Source organism: Schistocerca serialis, chromosome 5 (genome assembly GCF_023864345.2).
Source record: "Schistocerca serialis cubense isolate TAMUIC-IGC-003099 chromosome 5, iqSchSeri2.2, whole genome shotgun sequence".
Taxonomy (NCBI): Eukaryota; Metazoa; Arthropoda; class Insecta; order Orthoptera; family Acrididae; genus Schistocerca; species Schistocerca serialis.
The window spans coordinates 414,689,669-414,708,023 of record NC_064642.1 but is presented as its reverse complement, the minus strand read 5'-3'; the positions used below and the strand labels follow the sequence as shown (position 1 = coordinate 414,708,023).

The following is an 18,355-nucleotide window of genomic DNA, read 5'->3' as shown; positions in this document are numbered from 1 at the left end:
GGTTAAATAAAAGACTTTTCGAGAAGAAATCACAGTTATGTAACACAGGTATGTTATACTGAAAATATATTGTTAGTCAAAACTCGTTTAAATAAACATAAATATTCTATTTAAAAACATAAAACAGATGAGTATGACAATTAGTAACTACTTACCAACACAAGAACAGCAATCGTCAAACCGTTCACCAAGACAACTGAAGCACTCCTTGCAGCATGAGCAATTCTTTAGATCACACTTGCAAGACTGAGTAAGCATACATTTGCTCACCACACTTGCACATACAGCTTCATTGCAACCATCAACTATCAATGATGACACCCCCAACATTGAAGTGGCAACTACCACAAATAACACAAAACGCAACATGATGTATCAGGTCAGTTCTGAAAGATAATGGAACGCATGTTACAACAGCAATTCTCTCAATATTAATAAATGCATAATTAATTTTGAATATTGTAAAACCATGCTGAACACTTACATCTTGTTAAAACTAGAGGCTTCAAATGCAGCCCATCAGCTTTGATCAGCATGGTCATAAACATTGTAACATTCATGACATACGTAACCTATTCACAGTGACTACTTCTGAATCACCGCTTCAAGTGTTCAGTAACTACAACCAACTTCTTCCGACATTAAATTTTATGGTTTGGCCACTCATAACCACACCCGTACCTTTGAACCTAACCGAGACATCAGGCTATACTATCCCTTTCCACTCCAAGACAAAATTTCTTAAACTATTCTCTGATATATACAAATGAGCAGAGTGTCCTCAAAGTTTGTGAAAGAAAAGTGGTTCTCATACAAAAAAATATTATCTAAGCATGAAAGTGTCTCGTCACATGTGTACTTCCGAATCAACTTTAATGCATATTGCAGCACCAGCATTTTGTGCAGTGTTGACGATATTGGCTTTTGGCAAAATGCTTAGAGAGAAATACAATTACTACCCAAGAGACATTAACAACATGAGTATACATAACAATATCCAAACTGAATAAAAATTGCAATACATGAAACAAAATTAGCATTTTGTTTATAATATTTAAGCATTTTGTCAAAAGCCAATATTTTCAACAATGCACAAAATGCTGGTGCTGCAGTCTGCATTCGAGTTGACTTGGAATTACACATGTGACGAGACACTTTCATGCTTAGATAATATTTTTTTTGTATGAGAACCACTTTTCTTTCACCATCTTTGAGGACACTTTGCTCAGAGTATAAGTACAGCCTGTTGCTCTGGTGATATTAACTTTACACAGAATATGAGAGAAAGAAACATCATTATCAGGCCAACAGAAGGACAGGTATTGTCCATGAGGATGCATGAACCTTACTGTAACATCTCCTCCTTCACAATTCACCTTCTCAACAATTCCCAAATATCAAGAAGAGTCACATGCACATGCAACATAGCAGTTGGGCTGCACAGTGCACTACGGCATTAATGATGGAAGTGCGTCTGAGAAATCATGTGCCATACTTAAATCCGTATCACAACTCAACCTTTTTGCTCCAATCTTGGTTGGTGATATTCGTACAATGTGATGCATAGATCGTGTTCCAGGAATTGTTTTTACATTTGTGAAGTGCTGAGACAGATAATGTCTGACTTGTACCATTTCACCTTTTGAAACAAACAGAACTGAAATGCCTTGCAGGTTCTTGCCACAGAATTCAAATACCTGTGAAGCTGTAAGTATTTGATCTTTATAAGCTCTTTGCAAACTTGTTTTTGTGAAAAGTCTTTTAACAGTGCCACCAATACTTTTCTGAGTCTGGTACACCAAGGCAACATCATGTTCTAGGTCATCAGAAACAATACAAATACTTCTTGTATGCAACTGTTTGTCCTTTTTGTAATATATATGGACAGTGTGAAGAGAGCAGCTACCATTGTTCCAATGGTACCCCTGTACTTCATCTTGAACAACAAAATTGAGATTTTCACTGAAATACATTAAAATTAACACTGACCCTTCATCAAGTGTTTCCTTATTCATTTTCAAATAGCCAAATTTTGATTGAGAAATAAAAGAGTGTGGAGTAAGTTTTTCAATTTTCTTAATTAGTGTGTCACAGAAATCTGATAGAGAAGTGATTTGAACACTTAGTCATTCTATCTGTTGATACTCATTGATTGTACTGAACCATCTCATCAGGAAGATAGTCTTCTATTTTTATTTTCTAAGTGGGTTTGAAGCAATGAACTGGTGGGGCATTTTTCACACAGACAAAGCATACAGGCTCGCTTATTTATATCAAGTTATTATTTTAATTAGAACTTGGTATGCTTCTTTAATAGAAATGGAATTTAGAAGCAATTTTAACATTTTGGTGGTAAATGCACACACATACGGTATGTGTTCCTGATGATCCTCCAGATATGCACTGTTTTAGTTGAAGAGAAGCAAATTTTGAGACTCTACCTTAGTCTCCAGGATACTTTATATATACAGAGAATACAGTTCAATTAAATTACTCAAAACAAGACGCTTTTGTTCATACGTATTTTTGCTGGTGCTCACTTTGTCTTTTTTCCCAGGTATTATTCTTGTGTTTTCATCATCCAAATAAAAACTCTTTACTTTTTGCACTGTATCATGTGGCAATGTCTTTCCTCTTTTCTGCTCAGCCATCAATAAAATACCTTTCTCCATTAAAAGAGCTCTTGCTTGTCTTACCAAATATTCATAAACATAAGATTTGGAACTGACTTTCTGTTGAGACCAAGTTGGCAGCACAAGAGTAAATAACTGAATTTTTTTCACGATTATTTGCATATTCCATTTTCTGTTTGATTTTGTCCATGAGTTCATCATGATGTTTTGCCTTTTCTTCCAGTTCTGTTAAATCACTGTCAGGGATAGTGCTTCTATCAGCAGCCTGCTCAACTTGATACACAGGTGACATTTTAGTTTTCAGAGTCCCAGCTGCTGTTTCCAATTTTCATCTGGCTGCTGCATACCAACTATGTCGAGCAACTGAAAGCAACTTTGCACGAGATACTCCTAAGCCAGTGAAGCCAGTATTGAGCACACATTTTTCAGGAGTCTGCACCTTCGCATTACTGTCATTTATATAGTGTGGCGATGAGTCGTCACTTGCTTGTATTTCATTAATATAAGCCTCTCATTTTGAAGGTCTCTGCCTTTTCTATACTAATTTCACACAATTCAGATGAAACAGATCGTTTCTGGCCTTTGAAGGGATCACAGCAAATTTTTTTATGCAGAGAGAATCTGCGCAGATACCAGTCTTTGTGTTTAACAGGCACACATGAAACACACAGTATGAATGACTGCTGTTTCACCATAATAAAAGTTCTTGTTCTTCACTGGTCAGTTCATTCACACAAGCCAGGGCATTATCACTTGTATCTTGCAGAGAGTGACCAAGAAAAAACTGCCTACTTGTACTTTCCATACTGCTTCAGTCATAAAACCAATATTTGTCATAAATAATTCAAAAGATGACTGGTGTAAATTATGAAAAATCATTCTATCTCATTATTTCATTACAAAAGTATTTCACATTATTATTGTAACATTAGGGGACTTACTTTTGTTTTGGAATGAACAGTTACAAACTGCAACAATTGAATTTTTAACCAATAATTGACTCTGGGTACAACTCAGTATAAGAGCTCAGAACTACATCCTCAGTGAACACATGACTCAAAACAAAGGAACTGGATTATACGACACATGTAGTGGCAATAAAACAGTGTTCTCAGATATGATTTGTTCCCAGGGAAATCCAGTGTAGCCAACTTCTGTTCAGCAATTCAGCGGCGACATGGTACTCATGAATTAGCAGATTCAATATTTCTTTTACAATAACGTTGTTTTTCACACTTCCCATTATTTCTACAAACTGATTCTTTTTGTGTGTGGCATAATGGAATATTTATAATAATATTTTAAGTTCTTCAAAGGTAGGTATGATGGGGCAATACCTTAAAAAATAATGTCCATGCATGGATTTTGTTTAAAAGTAATTATTTAGAATATTTTCTGAGATGTAGATGATGGATATTCACTTCAAGAAGCACGATTAAGAAAATATAAACCTTCCTTTTTAACTAAAACAATTCAAGCTTCCACTGCAAAAACTATAGGAACTATTGCATTTTTAAATTATAAAGGAGATTATCTATGAAAGCCTGAATTCCTGAATCTATACATCTTCTTTTTATCGTAAGTGAAAAAGTAATTGACCTGCAACATTTACATTTTGTAAATGTGAATATATCTAGGTAAACTTCCACTACCCAAAATTTCAAGGATTTTCATGATGATGGGTGTCATTTCCTAAAATTTCTGGATGAACTGACGTGGAATGACCCGCCACTGATTCTACTCCAGTCACATTTCGCACAGTTATTCTCAACTGTATCACTGGAGGGTGAGTGGATTTGATCACAGAGTAAACAGATACGTCTGGAGTGAGCATTCAGCTACAGAGAACAGATGTGTTACAACATATACTGTCACTCTGGTCATGTCATGCCAGGAAGGCATAGGTTTGTCCATAGTGCCACCTGTAAATTTTGAATGTTATTACATCGCTATTACAGAGAGATTTCACCATGTGTGCCGTGGATTTTGTAGAGGCATCTTGTAGATGCCACAACATATTGCATTTGCTGTCTAGAGACAGCTCTGAAGAGAAAAATCAACAAATATCTTGCTTCTTTGTGAGAAGAGTTACAGCTCGGATGTTCATATTTTTGGTTCCTGGGACAGTCACAGCTACTTTAGAGTCTTATACAGCACTTTATCATACTGCTGAGTTTGCTCTAGTATGTTTTCTGTGATGGCGCTGCAAAACGACTTGATCATAAGACAGTGACTTTCAAAAGATCTCCCGATACACTAAATTTGCTGCACATTGGCAATTATATAAAGTGCTTCTTCACTACTGTTTTCAATTTTTTTTCAGATTAGCACATAATTCTACCTATTGGTAGCAATCTTAACAAGTCACATTGTCACATTTTATGCACAAGCTCTTAGCCCTTTACAAAAATGGTAACATGTGGAAACATTCAAACAACTTTGTAAATGGATCAAAAATATTAGAGAGAGAGAGAGAGAGAGAGAGAGAGAGAGAGAGAGAGAGAGAGAGAGAGAGAGAGAGAGAGGGGGGGGGGAGGGGAGAGAGAGGGGGGGAGGTGCGGTGGCATGTAGAGGGAAGGGGAGGGAGGGGGAGGGTTGGAGGGCGGGGGAGGGAAGGAGGGAGGGGGAGGAGGGAGGGAAGGAGAGGAAGGGGGAGGGTTGGAGGGCGGGGGAGGGAAGGAGGGAGGGGGAGGAGGGAGGGGGAGGAGGGAGGGAAGGAGGGAGGGGTAGGAGGGAGGGGGAGGAGGGAGGGAAGGAGAGGGAGGGAGAGGGTTGGAGGGCGGGGGAGGGAAGGAGGGAGGGGGAGGAGGGGGAGGAGGGAGGGATGGGGAGGGGGAAGGAGGGAGCGGAAGGGGGAGAGGGGGAAGGGATGAGTGGGAGGGAGTGGAGATGAGAATAGAGATGGGAAGGGGAGGAGGAGAGAGAGGGGGGGGGGGAGGGGAACGGGGGAAAGTTTGCATGAACTTTTAATGTAGTGGCCCTTTTTAGCCCTTCAGTGCAATCTGTTGTACCGACCAGCATGTCAGTTGAACTGTATGACACACACAAAAAAGTTAGCTGTCATGTAATGTACTAACATTTTATGCTTGTCAATCAATGGTTAATTCAATACAAAGATGGTAAAATACAACAAAGCAGATAAATTTGCACTAAAAAAAAAGACTGTGTGTGTGTGTTCTTCCTTCTGTTCCCCATTGTTATGATACACATTCAATCTGTTTACTTCCCACTGACTTATCTGCAAAGCAGAATATACAACCTAGATCTGAGGATACCTGTGTATGTAGGCCTATATTCTAGTTTCAAACTAAAACCATTAATTGTCATGCAGATGGGAACTATCAAAAATGTGTCAGAAGGGAGAAAGAATACTCCTACATAGTCTGCTATGAGGTTCACCATTATCAAAAGAAATGGAGATTTTTCAAGCTGTGGATTTTGACTGCCTTATACCTGTGTGTTCACCAAGATGGAATTTGCTATTAGAATAGACTTTAGTACATGGCCAAAGACTTTGCTCAACAATGCTACACATTTTGCACACAATATAACAACACATTTGTTCAAAATGCAACCAAAATGGCACAGCATGCCAAAGTGCTCATACAACAAACTTTTTCCTTTCACGTATTTCTCTTTGCACCTGTGACAACTAATTCACCATTGTTATTACAACAAAACAAAAGTTAAAAATGCAACAAATACATGTAACATACATAATTTTTGAACCCTGCAAAAAGCATAAACAACAGTACCATGAGATCACACAACAATCACAGCTTAATGCTGACAACATGTGCAGAACACAATGCTGTCTCTAGAGATATTTCTACTCTACAGATTTGATAGACTATGATTTGTGACCAGATATCCTGTCACGGTAGGACAATGGAGTTGCAGGAAACGTTTGCAGCTTCATGACAGTTTAAGCAAGGTTCACAACTCAATTTTAGGAAACTTGCAGTAAATGAATTGCTACAGCTCTTGATACAGGGAGAACTCTGGTGGCTTTATCCAGCAGTGGCTATGATAATGATATTGATCACGAAAACAAACTAAAGCTGAATTCTTGCCCTTAAACCTTCTTTCTTTTCTTTAACACAGAAGTGTAATGACGTTCACTTTGTCTGTTTTTCTGAACTTAACTGCAATCATCTGATCAGTTCAACAGAACACACATCAGGTAACTGCTTTGCATCTATAAAACTATATAGCCTCAAATCCCACAAACTGGAATAGCAATTTCGCTAATCTAATCCATTCTTATATTAAATGATGCTACCTAAGATGGTTAAAATATTGCATTCATAATAATAATGAAACCTCCTCATTCTAGACGTAAGCAAGCTCACCAGATGAAGTATTCATCATACTGCTTGAAAGAACGCACCAATTGTTTTGGAGCACTGTATGTGGTGTACAACTGGTATCAGGAAAGTCAGGTAACGCCTTCCCCAGAAAGTAACGTAAATCATCACAGTGAAGTGGTAGCCCAGATCCTTGTTATGTCAATATGCTGAGTGACTAATGTGTCTACAAAGAAAGGTGTACCACTTGCAGGAATGCAACATGGCCTAAGATTAGTGGTTGTCAAAGGTCCTAACTTACAATGACCAGAAATGAATATCACATCTTGCAATGACAGTTTCAAATTCAATAGGGATTGCTGCTGTCAGTGAACGCAAGTACATCTCCACAAGTCTGCTGGTAAACAATGTGAAAGGAACCACAATGAAAATTTAGAGTCTGGTACCTTATTACAGACTACATAAAACTGTTTCAATAGGCCAAACACCACACGAACAAGACAGTACCTTACTGGCGGCAAGTAGTGTGGTTCAAAGTTATTTTGTTATCCCTTTCTAAAAGATGCAAGGTGTCAAATACCCTATTAGCCCAATAAGGCATTTAACCTGCAGTATCTGGAGGGTGCAGTTTAGGTCTGAGGTGGTTCTGTGATGTTTTGGAGCTATTTTACATCCCATGGCTTAGACCCACTCATTCAGGTTACTGTGGACATGAAGCAAAATGTTTATTTCAACATTCTTAGTGACCAAGTGTTTCCCTTTGTTCTACACCTTTACGACGAATACACTGTGGACACTACCATCTCCAAGATTCGCAGGGCTCCATGCATACCTTCCTGGTCTGATTAACACTTATGCAACTTGCTGCATCTCAACTGCCCTTTTAAATTGCCTGATCTCATTGCCATAGAAAATGTCTAAGGGATTTGGAACAATCAACATTCACACAATTTGGTAGCTCTAGTAGATCTAATCACACCAATGTTTAGCTTCATCTTTGAAGGAAAAAGAGAAGACATTAACCAGCCTAGAGGTAATATTACATTATTTTAATGAGAGACCTCCTGTGGTGATTATCATGTGTGCACAGAATCAGCTAAGAGAAAAATCTGTGCAAGAAGCATGTTTATTTATACATAAATGCCGACTTAGGAATTTCCTACTGTGTGACACTGCATGCACAAGATCGTATGCCAATTTTAAATTCACATATTTTACTATTCGTGTTGCTTCTGCGTAATCTTTCATTGATTGTATCAGTACCCACTTGTATTGTGATATATTGTAACATTTCAAACATTTGCGAGTGCTGCGATAAACTTACTACTGTCGTCAATTGTAGGCTTAAACGGCATAATCTGTATCACTTCAGGCAGCGGGGTTACCTTCACAGTATCAGATGCTATTGAATTTAGCATATATTAAAATCCAGGAGTAAGTAATAAATATATATTTTTTTGTTTTCTCCAAAAAATTCCTGCCATGTGATACAGGCCTCCAAAGATGCTGCAAACACCATATTTAAGATGCGAATTTTGGAAAATTTTTTAAAATTCTGTATCTCTGGAACAGTTCTAGATATTTTGTTGGTGTTTTTTTTTTTTTTTTAAAGATGATTGCTTTATGATTACAAAGCAATCCCCCATTTGGATTTGAACTTCTTATATTATGGAAAATTTTTTTTCAAAAATGTCAATCCATAAAATTTCGATTTTTTTTCTGTTGATTAGTACCATATAGTTCTACATTCCCTGAAGAGGCAAGTTTCCACTTTTAAGTTGGACATATTTATTTTCTTTCTTTCTTTTTTTTCCCAAGGGTAATTATGTCTTTACTGAAGTTGTTTCTTACTAATTTCTTTGTTACAATGTTTATTTCTACCGTCTTTGTTGTAGTTCTTTCTTATCACTTTCTTTGTTGCAGTTATTTCTTTCACTTTCATTGTTGCAGGTCTTTCTTACACTCTGTTGTAGTTTCTTGTCAGTTTCTTTATCGTGGTTGTTCATTGCAGGTTTCTGTACTGTAGTTGTTCAGTGAAAATTTGTTTACTGAAGAGGCTTCTAAGAAATCTGAGACCATCCAGTGAGTTCTGTGTTTTCGTGACGAATTTGCCAGTTGACACATTTGCAGTGTGTTTTGTGAAAAGGACTGTTTGACATGTCTTCTGGCTGGGACCACAGGAGAGTGAAGTGTGCTGACTATTTGCATATCCAAAAAAGAATTATATTTTCAGGTTGGGAATACGTGTTCTCATTTGAAGACTCTGTTTCAAAGTGAAGAGGTTTCCACTGACGACTTTTGGTGTTCTAAATGTTTTGACAGAATAACGATAGTATCTGAACAAGCCTCCCACGGTGCAGATGAGGCAGATTTTGCATCAATAGAGGTAGAATTGGCTATCCTGAATCAGCCAACTACAGAGGTAGGTGTTAGTCCTGTTAAGAAACCATGATCAGCGAAGTTGAGTCGTAAGCTCTGTGTGTTAAGAAAGTGCAGAAAAATTACTAAAGCTATGTATGAATAGACTACAGCAAAACTGTCCACACTCTTCAAAGTAGAAATTCAATCTTCAGCAGAAAATGAACCAAAGAACTCTTGCACCTCTAGCCAGCAATTTTTCACGGATATCAATTTTGAATATTGCATATCCTACAGTGAAAAGGTGCAAGTTTTAATTATAATTCCAGAGACTTTTCAAAGAAAATTTTGAACCAATTTCCGTCAGTATCAAAGTACATGGTAGACAAATCAAGAAATGTGAGGTCTGTAAAAGGAGTCCAAAAAAGACCAGATCCCTATTATGGCCATCCTGTAGAAGCAGCTCCAAGTTCAAATAGTGCAGTCATTTTATTTCGAAGATAAATGGTACTTTTTTCGCCAGAGTGCCAACAAAAAAGACACTAGAACTGTAACAGTTGAAGGCCAAAAAGTTGTGAAAGTGAAGAGGTACATGACTCCAAGTATTAAAGAAACTTTTGCAATTTATAAGAGCAACTATACAACTTCACACATTGGAAGATCAAAATTTTATGTACTATAACCTAAATAGGTAGTTCCACACCCACGTAGATATGTCTGTGCGTACTGCACTAATTTTGAACTTTGTGTGGTAACTTTGAAGCACTTACTGGAGCAAGTGACATATGACACCTTGGTTGGGCGTGTGAAGTCATTAGTAGTCTGTGCCGTTAGACGAGAGACTTGTTTGTTTCTAGAATGTTGTGACTGCCCTGGAAAGGGAGGAGTGTCCTTACTGACACTCGGCCTGGAAGACATAGCAGACAACTCTGCAGAAATTACATATTCAAGATGGGAGAAAAATAAACTAATTAAGAAAACTGTTGCCTTTGACAGCTTCATTGATGAACTTGGTAAATGGTCCGTGAAAGCAATAACACACCAGCATCGAAAGAAATTGCAACAACACATTGCAGAAGTGAAAGGGGGTGTACGATCTGAAGAACTATATTTAGTGCTTCACTGTGATTATGCTGAGAACTGGTCTGTACTTCTCCCACAAGAATTACGAGGATATCATTGGAGTAATGACCAGGTTTCAATTTTTATAGGAGTGACATATTTCAAAACAAGACCACAAGTGCTGCATTGATGACACAGGACATGTCTCAGCTCATGCTTTGCTAGCAATGCGCAAAATTCTTCAACTGCAAAGAGGAGCAGAGAAGATCATCATTATTTCTGATGTTGCTCCTAGTCATTTTAAAAACTGTTACCAGCTGTTTGAATTGAGTAAGTCACTTGTGCCAACTGACTGGGTATACAGTGCTGCTGTTCACAGGAAGGGGCCTTGTGTTGGTGTAGGAGGCCTGCTGAAGCACCACACTATGAAACAATCTTTCCAGACCAAATACAGCTGTGATTCAGAATGCTGCAGATTTTACGAGAGTCGTGAAATCTTACACATCCACAGCCCTCATTCTTTTGTCCAAGGAGGAAATCGAAGAATTCCATGAACAGAAAAAGAAGAATGCCCCAAACAAACTACTCCTGTGAAAGGAATTCAGAAAACACATTTTTGGACTCAAAGTGATGGGCAAACTCACATTGCAAGCTCTTTAAAGAGCAAGAAAGAAGAAATTTCGTTTGTTCAGCCAATACCTCAGAAACAGCAGGATAATATTCAGATTCACAACCTGAGAAGGGGGTATTTGTGCCGTGTGTGTATGACTGACGGGTGGATTGCAGAGATTATAGATACCAGTAATGAGTTAAACAAACTTGTAGTGAACTTTATACTACCGCATGGAGCAGCTGCTGGATAAAGGTTTCCAGCTGAAGGACAGCAACAATGCCATTAGTGTTACTTCCTATTGGTTCAACACGAAGGCATCACTCTACATCAAAGGAAGGTACTGAAGCAGTGGAACACAGTTTTAGTTCACTGACTGGCTAATTTCATTACAAAACAGAGTGCACAGAAGTTGTATAAATTGAAACCTTGATGTCTCTGGACCTTTCACATACATTTTGGAACCATTTAAAATGCTTGAAAAATGAGTCTCTTACTCATCTTTCAAAACTAAAAGTATGTTAAATAAGGCTAGGTTTTGATTTTTATGGGCTTGCTATGTAATAATGTGGTAATAAAAAAAGGTTTTATGTACGGCAAAAATTTCAAATGTTTATATCACCTGTTCAACCTAAAAGTGGAAACTCTCCTTTTCACAAAATGCAGAACTATGTGGTACTAACCAACAGGGGGGGGGGGGGGGGGGGGGGAAAAGAGAGAGAGAGAGAGAGAGAGAGAGAGAGAGAGAGATTGGCATTTTTGAAAAAGAAAAAAAAAATTCCATAAATTATAAAAAACATTCAGAACGCTATAATAAAAGAACTTTAACAGATAAGCCCAAATCGAGGATTACTTTGTAATCACAAAGCAATTACCTTTAAAATAAAAAAAAAAATCTAGAACTGGTCCAGAGATACAGCATTTTAAAATTTTTTCTAAAATTCACATGTTCAAAATGGTATGTCCAGTGTCATCTTTGGAGGGCTGTATCTCGGAGCAGAATTTTTTTTGGAGATAACAAAAAAATGTGAGTTCCTTACTTTATTTTAACATATGCTAAATTCAATAACATCCGAGACTATGAAGGTAAGACTTTTTCCTAGCCTGCCTGAATCGATATGGACTATGCCAAACCAAATTGTGCTCTTTTAAAATTTTACGAAACTATATTTTTGCAGGTTACCAGTATGAATGTTTTGGATACATAATTTATTTTGTAGCAAATCAGTATTTGTGTTTCGCAGTTCTGCCAAAGAATGTATCACCCCTGAATTTCACTGTAGATCAACGCAAATAAACGTGAATTCTTGAGAATTTTCAGTAGCTACTGTTGTTGTTGTTTGCATAATCCATGAACAATTTGTAGCAAATCGGTGTTCATGATTTAGTTAATGTAGCAGATTTTCTAACTAACATATTCTGTTACATCTAGTTTTCCCTTGAAGAGGAGTAACCCTAAATATTATCTGAATTTATCGTAAATTAACTCTCTTTTGAGTTAGCTAACAACTATAATTAACATCAAAAGATTTTAGGAAACTGGTAAATTTTACCACAGGTTTTTGTACAGCCTTAATAGAAACCTCATTTTGTGTATTTGCTTCAATTATTATAGGGAATTAGCATCTTTTAGCTCAACAGATTAAAAGATAATCAGCGGACTTAATTTGAAGTTATTTGTCCACTGCCTTGTAATACACTGCACCAGCCAAAATGCAGACCCACTGTGAATGCTGTTCTCAAACACAGGATGAGTTGGTTAATGTTTGCAAACAGTTGGAAATTGCCCTGACTGTTGCTAAACAATTGGCAGCTGCTAATCAGTGTGTTGGGACAGCTCCCAAGAGTCGTGTACCTGCGATACATGTACCAAAGATACCTCATGTATTATCCTCTCCTGTGGGTCCTACCTCCTCTACAGAAAATAGAGGATCTGTTATTACCCATCTAGTTGACTGCGAGTGGCGTGTCAATGGTAGATCTAGGCATCTTTTACAGTGTGGATGGGGACTAGGGAAGACAGGGAGGACTCAGGCTGTTGTACTGATTCCCTAACCAACAAGTTTCAGGTGCTGTTTTTCACTAAAACTGAAACTGAGCCAGTTTGACTCACTTCACCTGTTTTGAGGAAACATGTTTTTTTCCAGTGTAAGAAGAAGGCAAATGCAAAGGGATAGGGGCCTATTAAGCTCCAAATGTACAGTGAATGGTGGTACCCTTTAGAGAAATGGCAACAAAGGACAGGAAAGGACAATGGCTGCTCTTAGTGTGTATGCCTGGGGCCTCATTCAGCATGTTGAAGAGGCTATTCCAGCAGCCATTCGAGAACAGGGTGCAATCAACCAGAGAGTGTGGCACACATTGAAACAAACTACGCCTGTCGCCTGAGCTCTGATATCATTCTTGGGCCATTCCAGTGAATGGTGGAGAAGGTTGAGAAGACCAGCCCTGTGCATGGAGTTTCAACGAAACTCATAATTTGCTTTATTTTCCCCTGAACTGATAGTGACCATCTGTTTCTGAGTCGAGTGGAAGGACTGAACAAGATACCTCAAAGGTTCTGTGAAAAGCTAGGCTGCAACTTCCTGGACTTGCGCCATATGCTTGAGAATTGTAGGGTCCCTCTAAATAAGTCACATATGCACTACACATCAGAGGCTGCTACTCACTTAAGTGATTGTGTTGCTGGAGGCTTTAATTATCCAACAATCAATGACGAAATTACAGGTCTGTAAGTGGTGGGTGTGATAAGACAGCCTGTGAAACTTTACTAAATATATTCTCTGAAAAATACCTAGAGCAGATAGTTAGGAACCACACTCATGATGGAAATATATTGGATCTAATGGCAACAAATAGACCTGACCTCTTTGAGGATATCCACATCAAAAATGGTATCAGTGACTATGACATGGTTGGGGTAACAATGATTACCAAAGTACAAAGAATAACAAACAGGCAGAAAGATATATAGGTTCACTAAAGTATATAAAAATATCACTAGTGTCATACCTCAATGAGAAACTTGAAACTTTCAGCACAAGTCAGGAGCATGCAGAGGAAATTCTGCCTCAAGTTTAAAAGAATAGTTGACCACACACTGGATAGATATGAACCCAGTAGAACAGTTCATAATGGGAGGGAACCTACATGATATACACACACTAAAAAGAAACTTCTAAAGAAACAGAGATTACTGCACAGTAGGTGCAAAATAAAGAGTAGGGCTATAGGTAGAGAGATGCTGAATGAAATGTGTTTGGCTGTCAAGAGAACAATGCGTGATGCCTTCAATGACTACACAGAATATTGTCACATGATATTTCACAGAACCCAAAGAAATTCATGTCATATGTAAAGGCTGTTAGTGGCATCAAAGTTAGTGTCCAGTCCCTAGCGAATGAGACAGGAACTGACATTGAGGGAAGCAAAGCCAACTCTGAAATGTTTAACTTGATTTCTGAAGGAAAACACAGGAGAATTGCCCCAATTTAATCCTTGTACAATTGGAAAAATGAATGAAATAAGTACTGTATCAGTGGTATTGAGAAACAGCTGGGATCATTTAAATTGAACAAAGCTCCAGGGCCAAATGGGATCACTGAGTTAGCCCCTCTCCTAACTATAACCTATCCTAGACCTCTCAGACACAAAACCGTGTCCAGTTCTTGGAAAAGGGCACGGTTAACACCTGCCTACAAGAAGGGGAGCAGAAGTGATCCAGAAAACAATACCGTCAAATATCCTTGACATAGATTTGTTGTAGAACCTTAGAATACATTCCAAGCTTGAACATGAGGTACCTCGAACAAAATGACCTCCTCAATGCCAACCAGCACGGTTTTCGAAAACACGATCGTGTGAAACCGAACTTGCACTTTTCTCACATGACATACTTTGGATCAAGGTAACCAAGTAGATGCACTATTTTTTAATTTCTGAAAAGCATTTGACTCGGTACCGCACCTAAGTTTACTATCTAAAATACGAGATCATATGGCGTAGCAAGTGAAATTTGTGACTGGACTAATGGTGGGGAGGACACAACATGTTATCTTGGATGGAGAGTCATTGTCAGATGTAGAAGTTAACTCCGGTTGTACCCAGGGAAATGTGTTGGGACTCTTGCTATTCATGTTCTATATTACTGACCTTGAAGACAATGTTAATAGTAAAGTCAGGGTTTCTTCAAATGATGCAGTTATCCATAATGAAGTACTAACTGAAAGAAGCTGCATAAATATTCAGTCAGATCGTGATATGATTTCCTCTAAATGTTCATAAATGTAAAGTCTTGCACTTCACAAAATGAAAACTGTAATATCAATGAGTCAATGTCAGAATTGGCCAGTCATACAAATACCTGGGTGTAGCACTTTGTAGGGATATGAAACGGAATGATCACACAGGTTCAGTTGTGGGTAAAGTAGGTGGTAGCCTATGGTTTATTGGCAGAATACTGGGGAAGTGTGATTAGTCAACAAGAGATTGCTTACTAATTACTCATGCAACCAGTTCTAGAATACTGCTCAAGTGTGTGGGACCAGTAAAAGATGGGACTATCAGGGGATATTGAATGTATATAGAGAAAGGCAGCATGTATGGTCACAGGTTTGTTTAATTGGTGGGAAAGTGTCACAGAGATACTGAAGGAACTGAACGGAAAGATATCTACATCTACATCTACATCCATACTCCGCAAGCCACCTGACGGTATGTGGCGGAGGGTACCTTGAGTACCTACATCGGTTCTCCCTTCTATTCCAGTCTCGTATTGTTCGTGGAAAGAAGGATTGTCGGTATGCTTCTGTGTGGGCTCTAATCTCTCTGATTTTATCCTCATAGTCTCTTCGCAAGATATACGTAGGAGGGAGCAATATACTGCTTGACTCTTCGGTGAAGGTATGTTCTCGAAACTTCAACAAAAGCCCGCACTGAGCTACTAAGCGTCTCTCCTGCAGAGTCCTCCACTGGAGTTTATCTATCATCCCCATAACACTCTCACAATTACTAAATGATCCTGTAACGATGCGTGCTGCTTTCCATTGGATCTTCTCCATCTCTTCTATCAACCCTGTCTGGTACAGACCCCACACTGCTGAGCAGTATTCAAGCAGTGGGCGAACAAGCGTACTGTAACCTACTTCCTTTGTTTTCAGATTGCATTTCCTTAGGATTCTTCCAATGAATCTCAGTCTGGCATCTGCTTTACCAACAATCAACTTTATATGATCATTCCATTTTAAATCACTCCTAATGCGTACTTCCAGATAACTTATGGAATTAACTGCTTCCAGTTGCTTACCTGCTATTTTGTAGCTAAATGAAAAGGGATTTATTTTTCTATGCATTCGCAGCACATTACACTTGTCTACGTTGAGATTCAATTGCCATTCCCTGCACCATGCGTCAATTCGCTGCAGATCCTCCTGCATTTCAGTACAATGTCAAATTGTTACAACCTCTTGATATACCACAGCATCATCCGCAAAAAGTCTCAGTGAACTTCCGATGTCATCCACAAGGTCATTTATGTATATTGTGAATAGCAACGGTCCTACGACACTCCCCTGCGGCACACCTGAAATCACTCTTACTTCGGAAGACTTCTCTCCATTGGGAATGACATGCTGCGTTCTATTATCTAGGAACTCTTCAATCCAATCACATAATTGGTCTGATAGTCCATATGCTATTACTTTGTTCTTTAAACGACTGTGGGGAACTGCATCGAACGCCTTGCGGAAGTCAAGAAACACGGCATCTACCTGGGAACCCTTGTCTATGGCCCACTCAGTCTCGTGGACGAATAGTGCGAGCTGGGTTTCACATGATCGTCTTTTTCGAAACCCATGCTGATTCCTACAGAGTAGATTTCTAGTCTCCAGAAAAGTCATTATACTCTAACATAATACGTGTTCCAAAATTCTACAACTGGTCGACGTTAGAGATATAGGTCTATAGTTCTGCACATCTGTTCGACGTCCCTTCTTGAAAACGGGGATGACCTGTGCCCTTTTCCAATCCTTTGGAACGCTACGCTCTTCTAGAGACCTATGGTACACCGCTGCAAGAAGGGGGGCAAGTTCCTTCGTGTACTCTGTGTAAATCGGACTGGTATCCCATCAGGTCCAGCGGGCTTTCCTCTTTTGAGCGATTTTAATTCTTTCTCTATCCCTCTGTCATCTATTTCGATATCTACCATTTTGTCATCTGTGCGACAATCTAGAGAAGGAACTACAGTGCAGTCTTCCTCTGTTAAACAGCTTTGGAAACAGACATTTAGTATTTCGGCCTTTAGTCTGTCATCCTCTGTTTCAGTCCATTTTGGTCACAGAGTGTCTGGACATTTTGTTTTGATCCACCTACCGCTTTGACATAATACCAAAATTTCTTAGGATTTTCTGCCAAGTCAGTACATAGAACTTTACTTTCGAATTCATTGAACGCCTCTCGCATAGCCCACCTCAAACTACATTTCGCTTTGCGTAATTTTTGTTTGTCTGCAAGGCTTTGGCTATGTTTATGTTTGCTGTGAAGTTCCCTTTGCTTGCGCAGCAGTTATCTAACTCTGTTGTTGTACCATGGTGGCTCTTTTCCATCTCTTATCATCTTGCTTGGTACGTACTCATAACGCATATTGTACGATGGTTTTGACCTTTGTCCACTGATCCTCAACACTATCTGTACTTGGGACAAAACTTTTGCGTTGAGCCGTCAGGTACTCTGTAATCTGCTTTTTGTCACTTTTGCTAAACTGAGAAATCTTCTTACCTTTTTTAATATTTCTTTTCACAGCTGAAATCATCGATGCAGTAACTGCTTTATGATCACTGATTCCCTGTTCTGCATTAACTGTTTCAAATAGTTCGGGACTGTTTGTCACCAGAAGGTCTAATATGTTATCGCCACAAGTCAGTTCTCTATTTAACTGCTCAAGGTAGTTTTCAGATAATGCACTTAAAAAAGTTTCACTGGATTCTTTGTCCCTGCCACCCGTTATAAACATTTGAGTCTCCCAGTGTATATCCGGCAAATTAAAATCTCCACCCAGAACTATAACATGGTGGGGAAATCTACTCGAAATATTTTCCAAATTATCCTTCAGTTGCTCAGCCACAACAGCTGCTGAGCCAGGGGGCCTATAGAAACATCCAATTACCATGTCTGAGCCTGCTTTAACCGTGACTTTGACCCAAATTATTTCACATTTAGGATCTCCGTCAATTTCCTTCGATACTATTGCACTTCTTATCGCTATAAACACGCCTCCCCCTTCACTGTCCAGCCTGTCTCTGCGGTATACATTCCGATCTGAGTTTAGGATTTCATTACTGTTTACGTATGGTTTCAGCCAACTTTCTGTCCCTTGTACTATATGGACA

The 18,355-nt window shown here is 38.7% G+C and overlaps 1 protein-coding gene across 2 annotated transcripts in view; it reads right to left on the bottom strand.

Annotated features, from left to right (window-relative positions):
* The window catches only part of LOC126481153 (protein twisted gastrulation-like), a 49,009-nt gene that overhangs the window by 27,401 nt on the left and 3,253 nt on the right, over positions 1-18,355 (bottom strand). For both annotated transcript variants that reach the window (XM_050104724.1, XM_050104723.1), the window contains exon 2: positions 156-386. In XM_050104724.1, coding sequence (XP_049960681.1) covers positions 156-369 — 214 coding nt within the window. In that variant the 5' untranslated portion in view covers positions 370-386. The remainder of the gene's footprint in view (positions 1-155; positions 387-18,355) is intronic.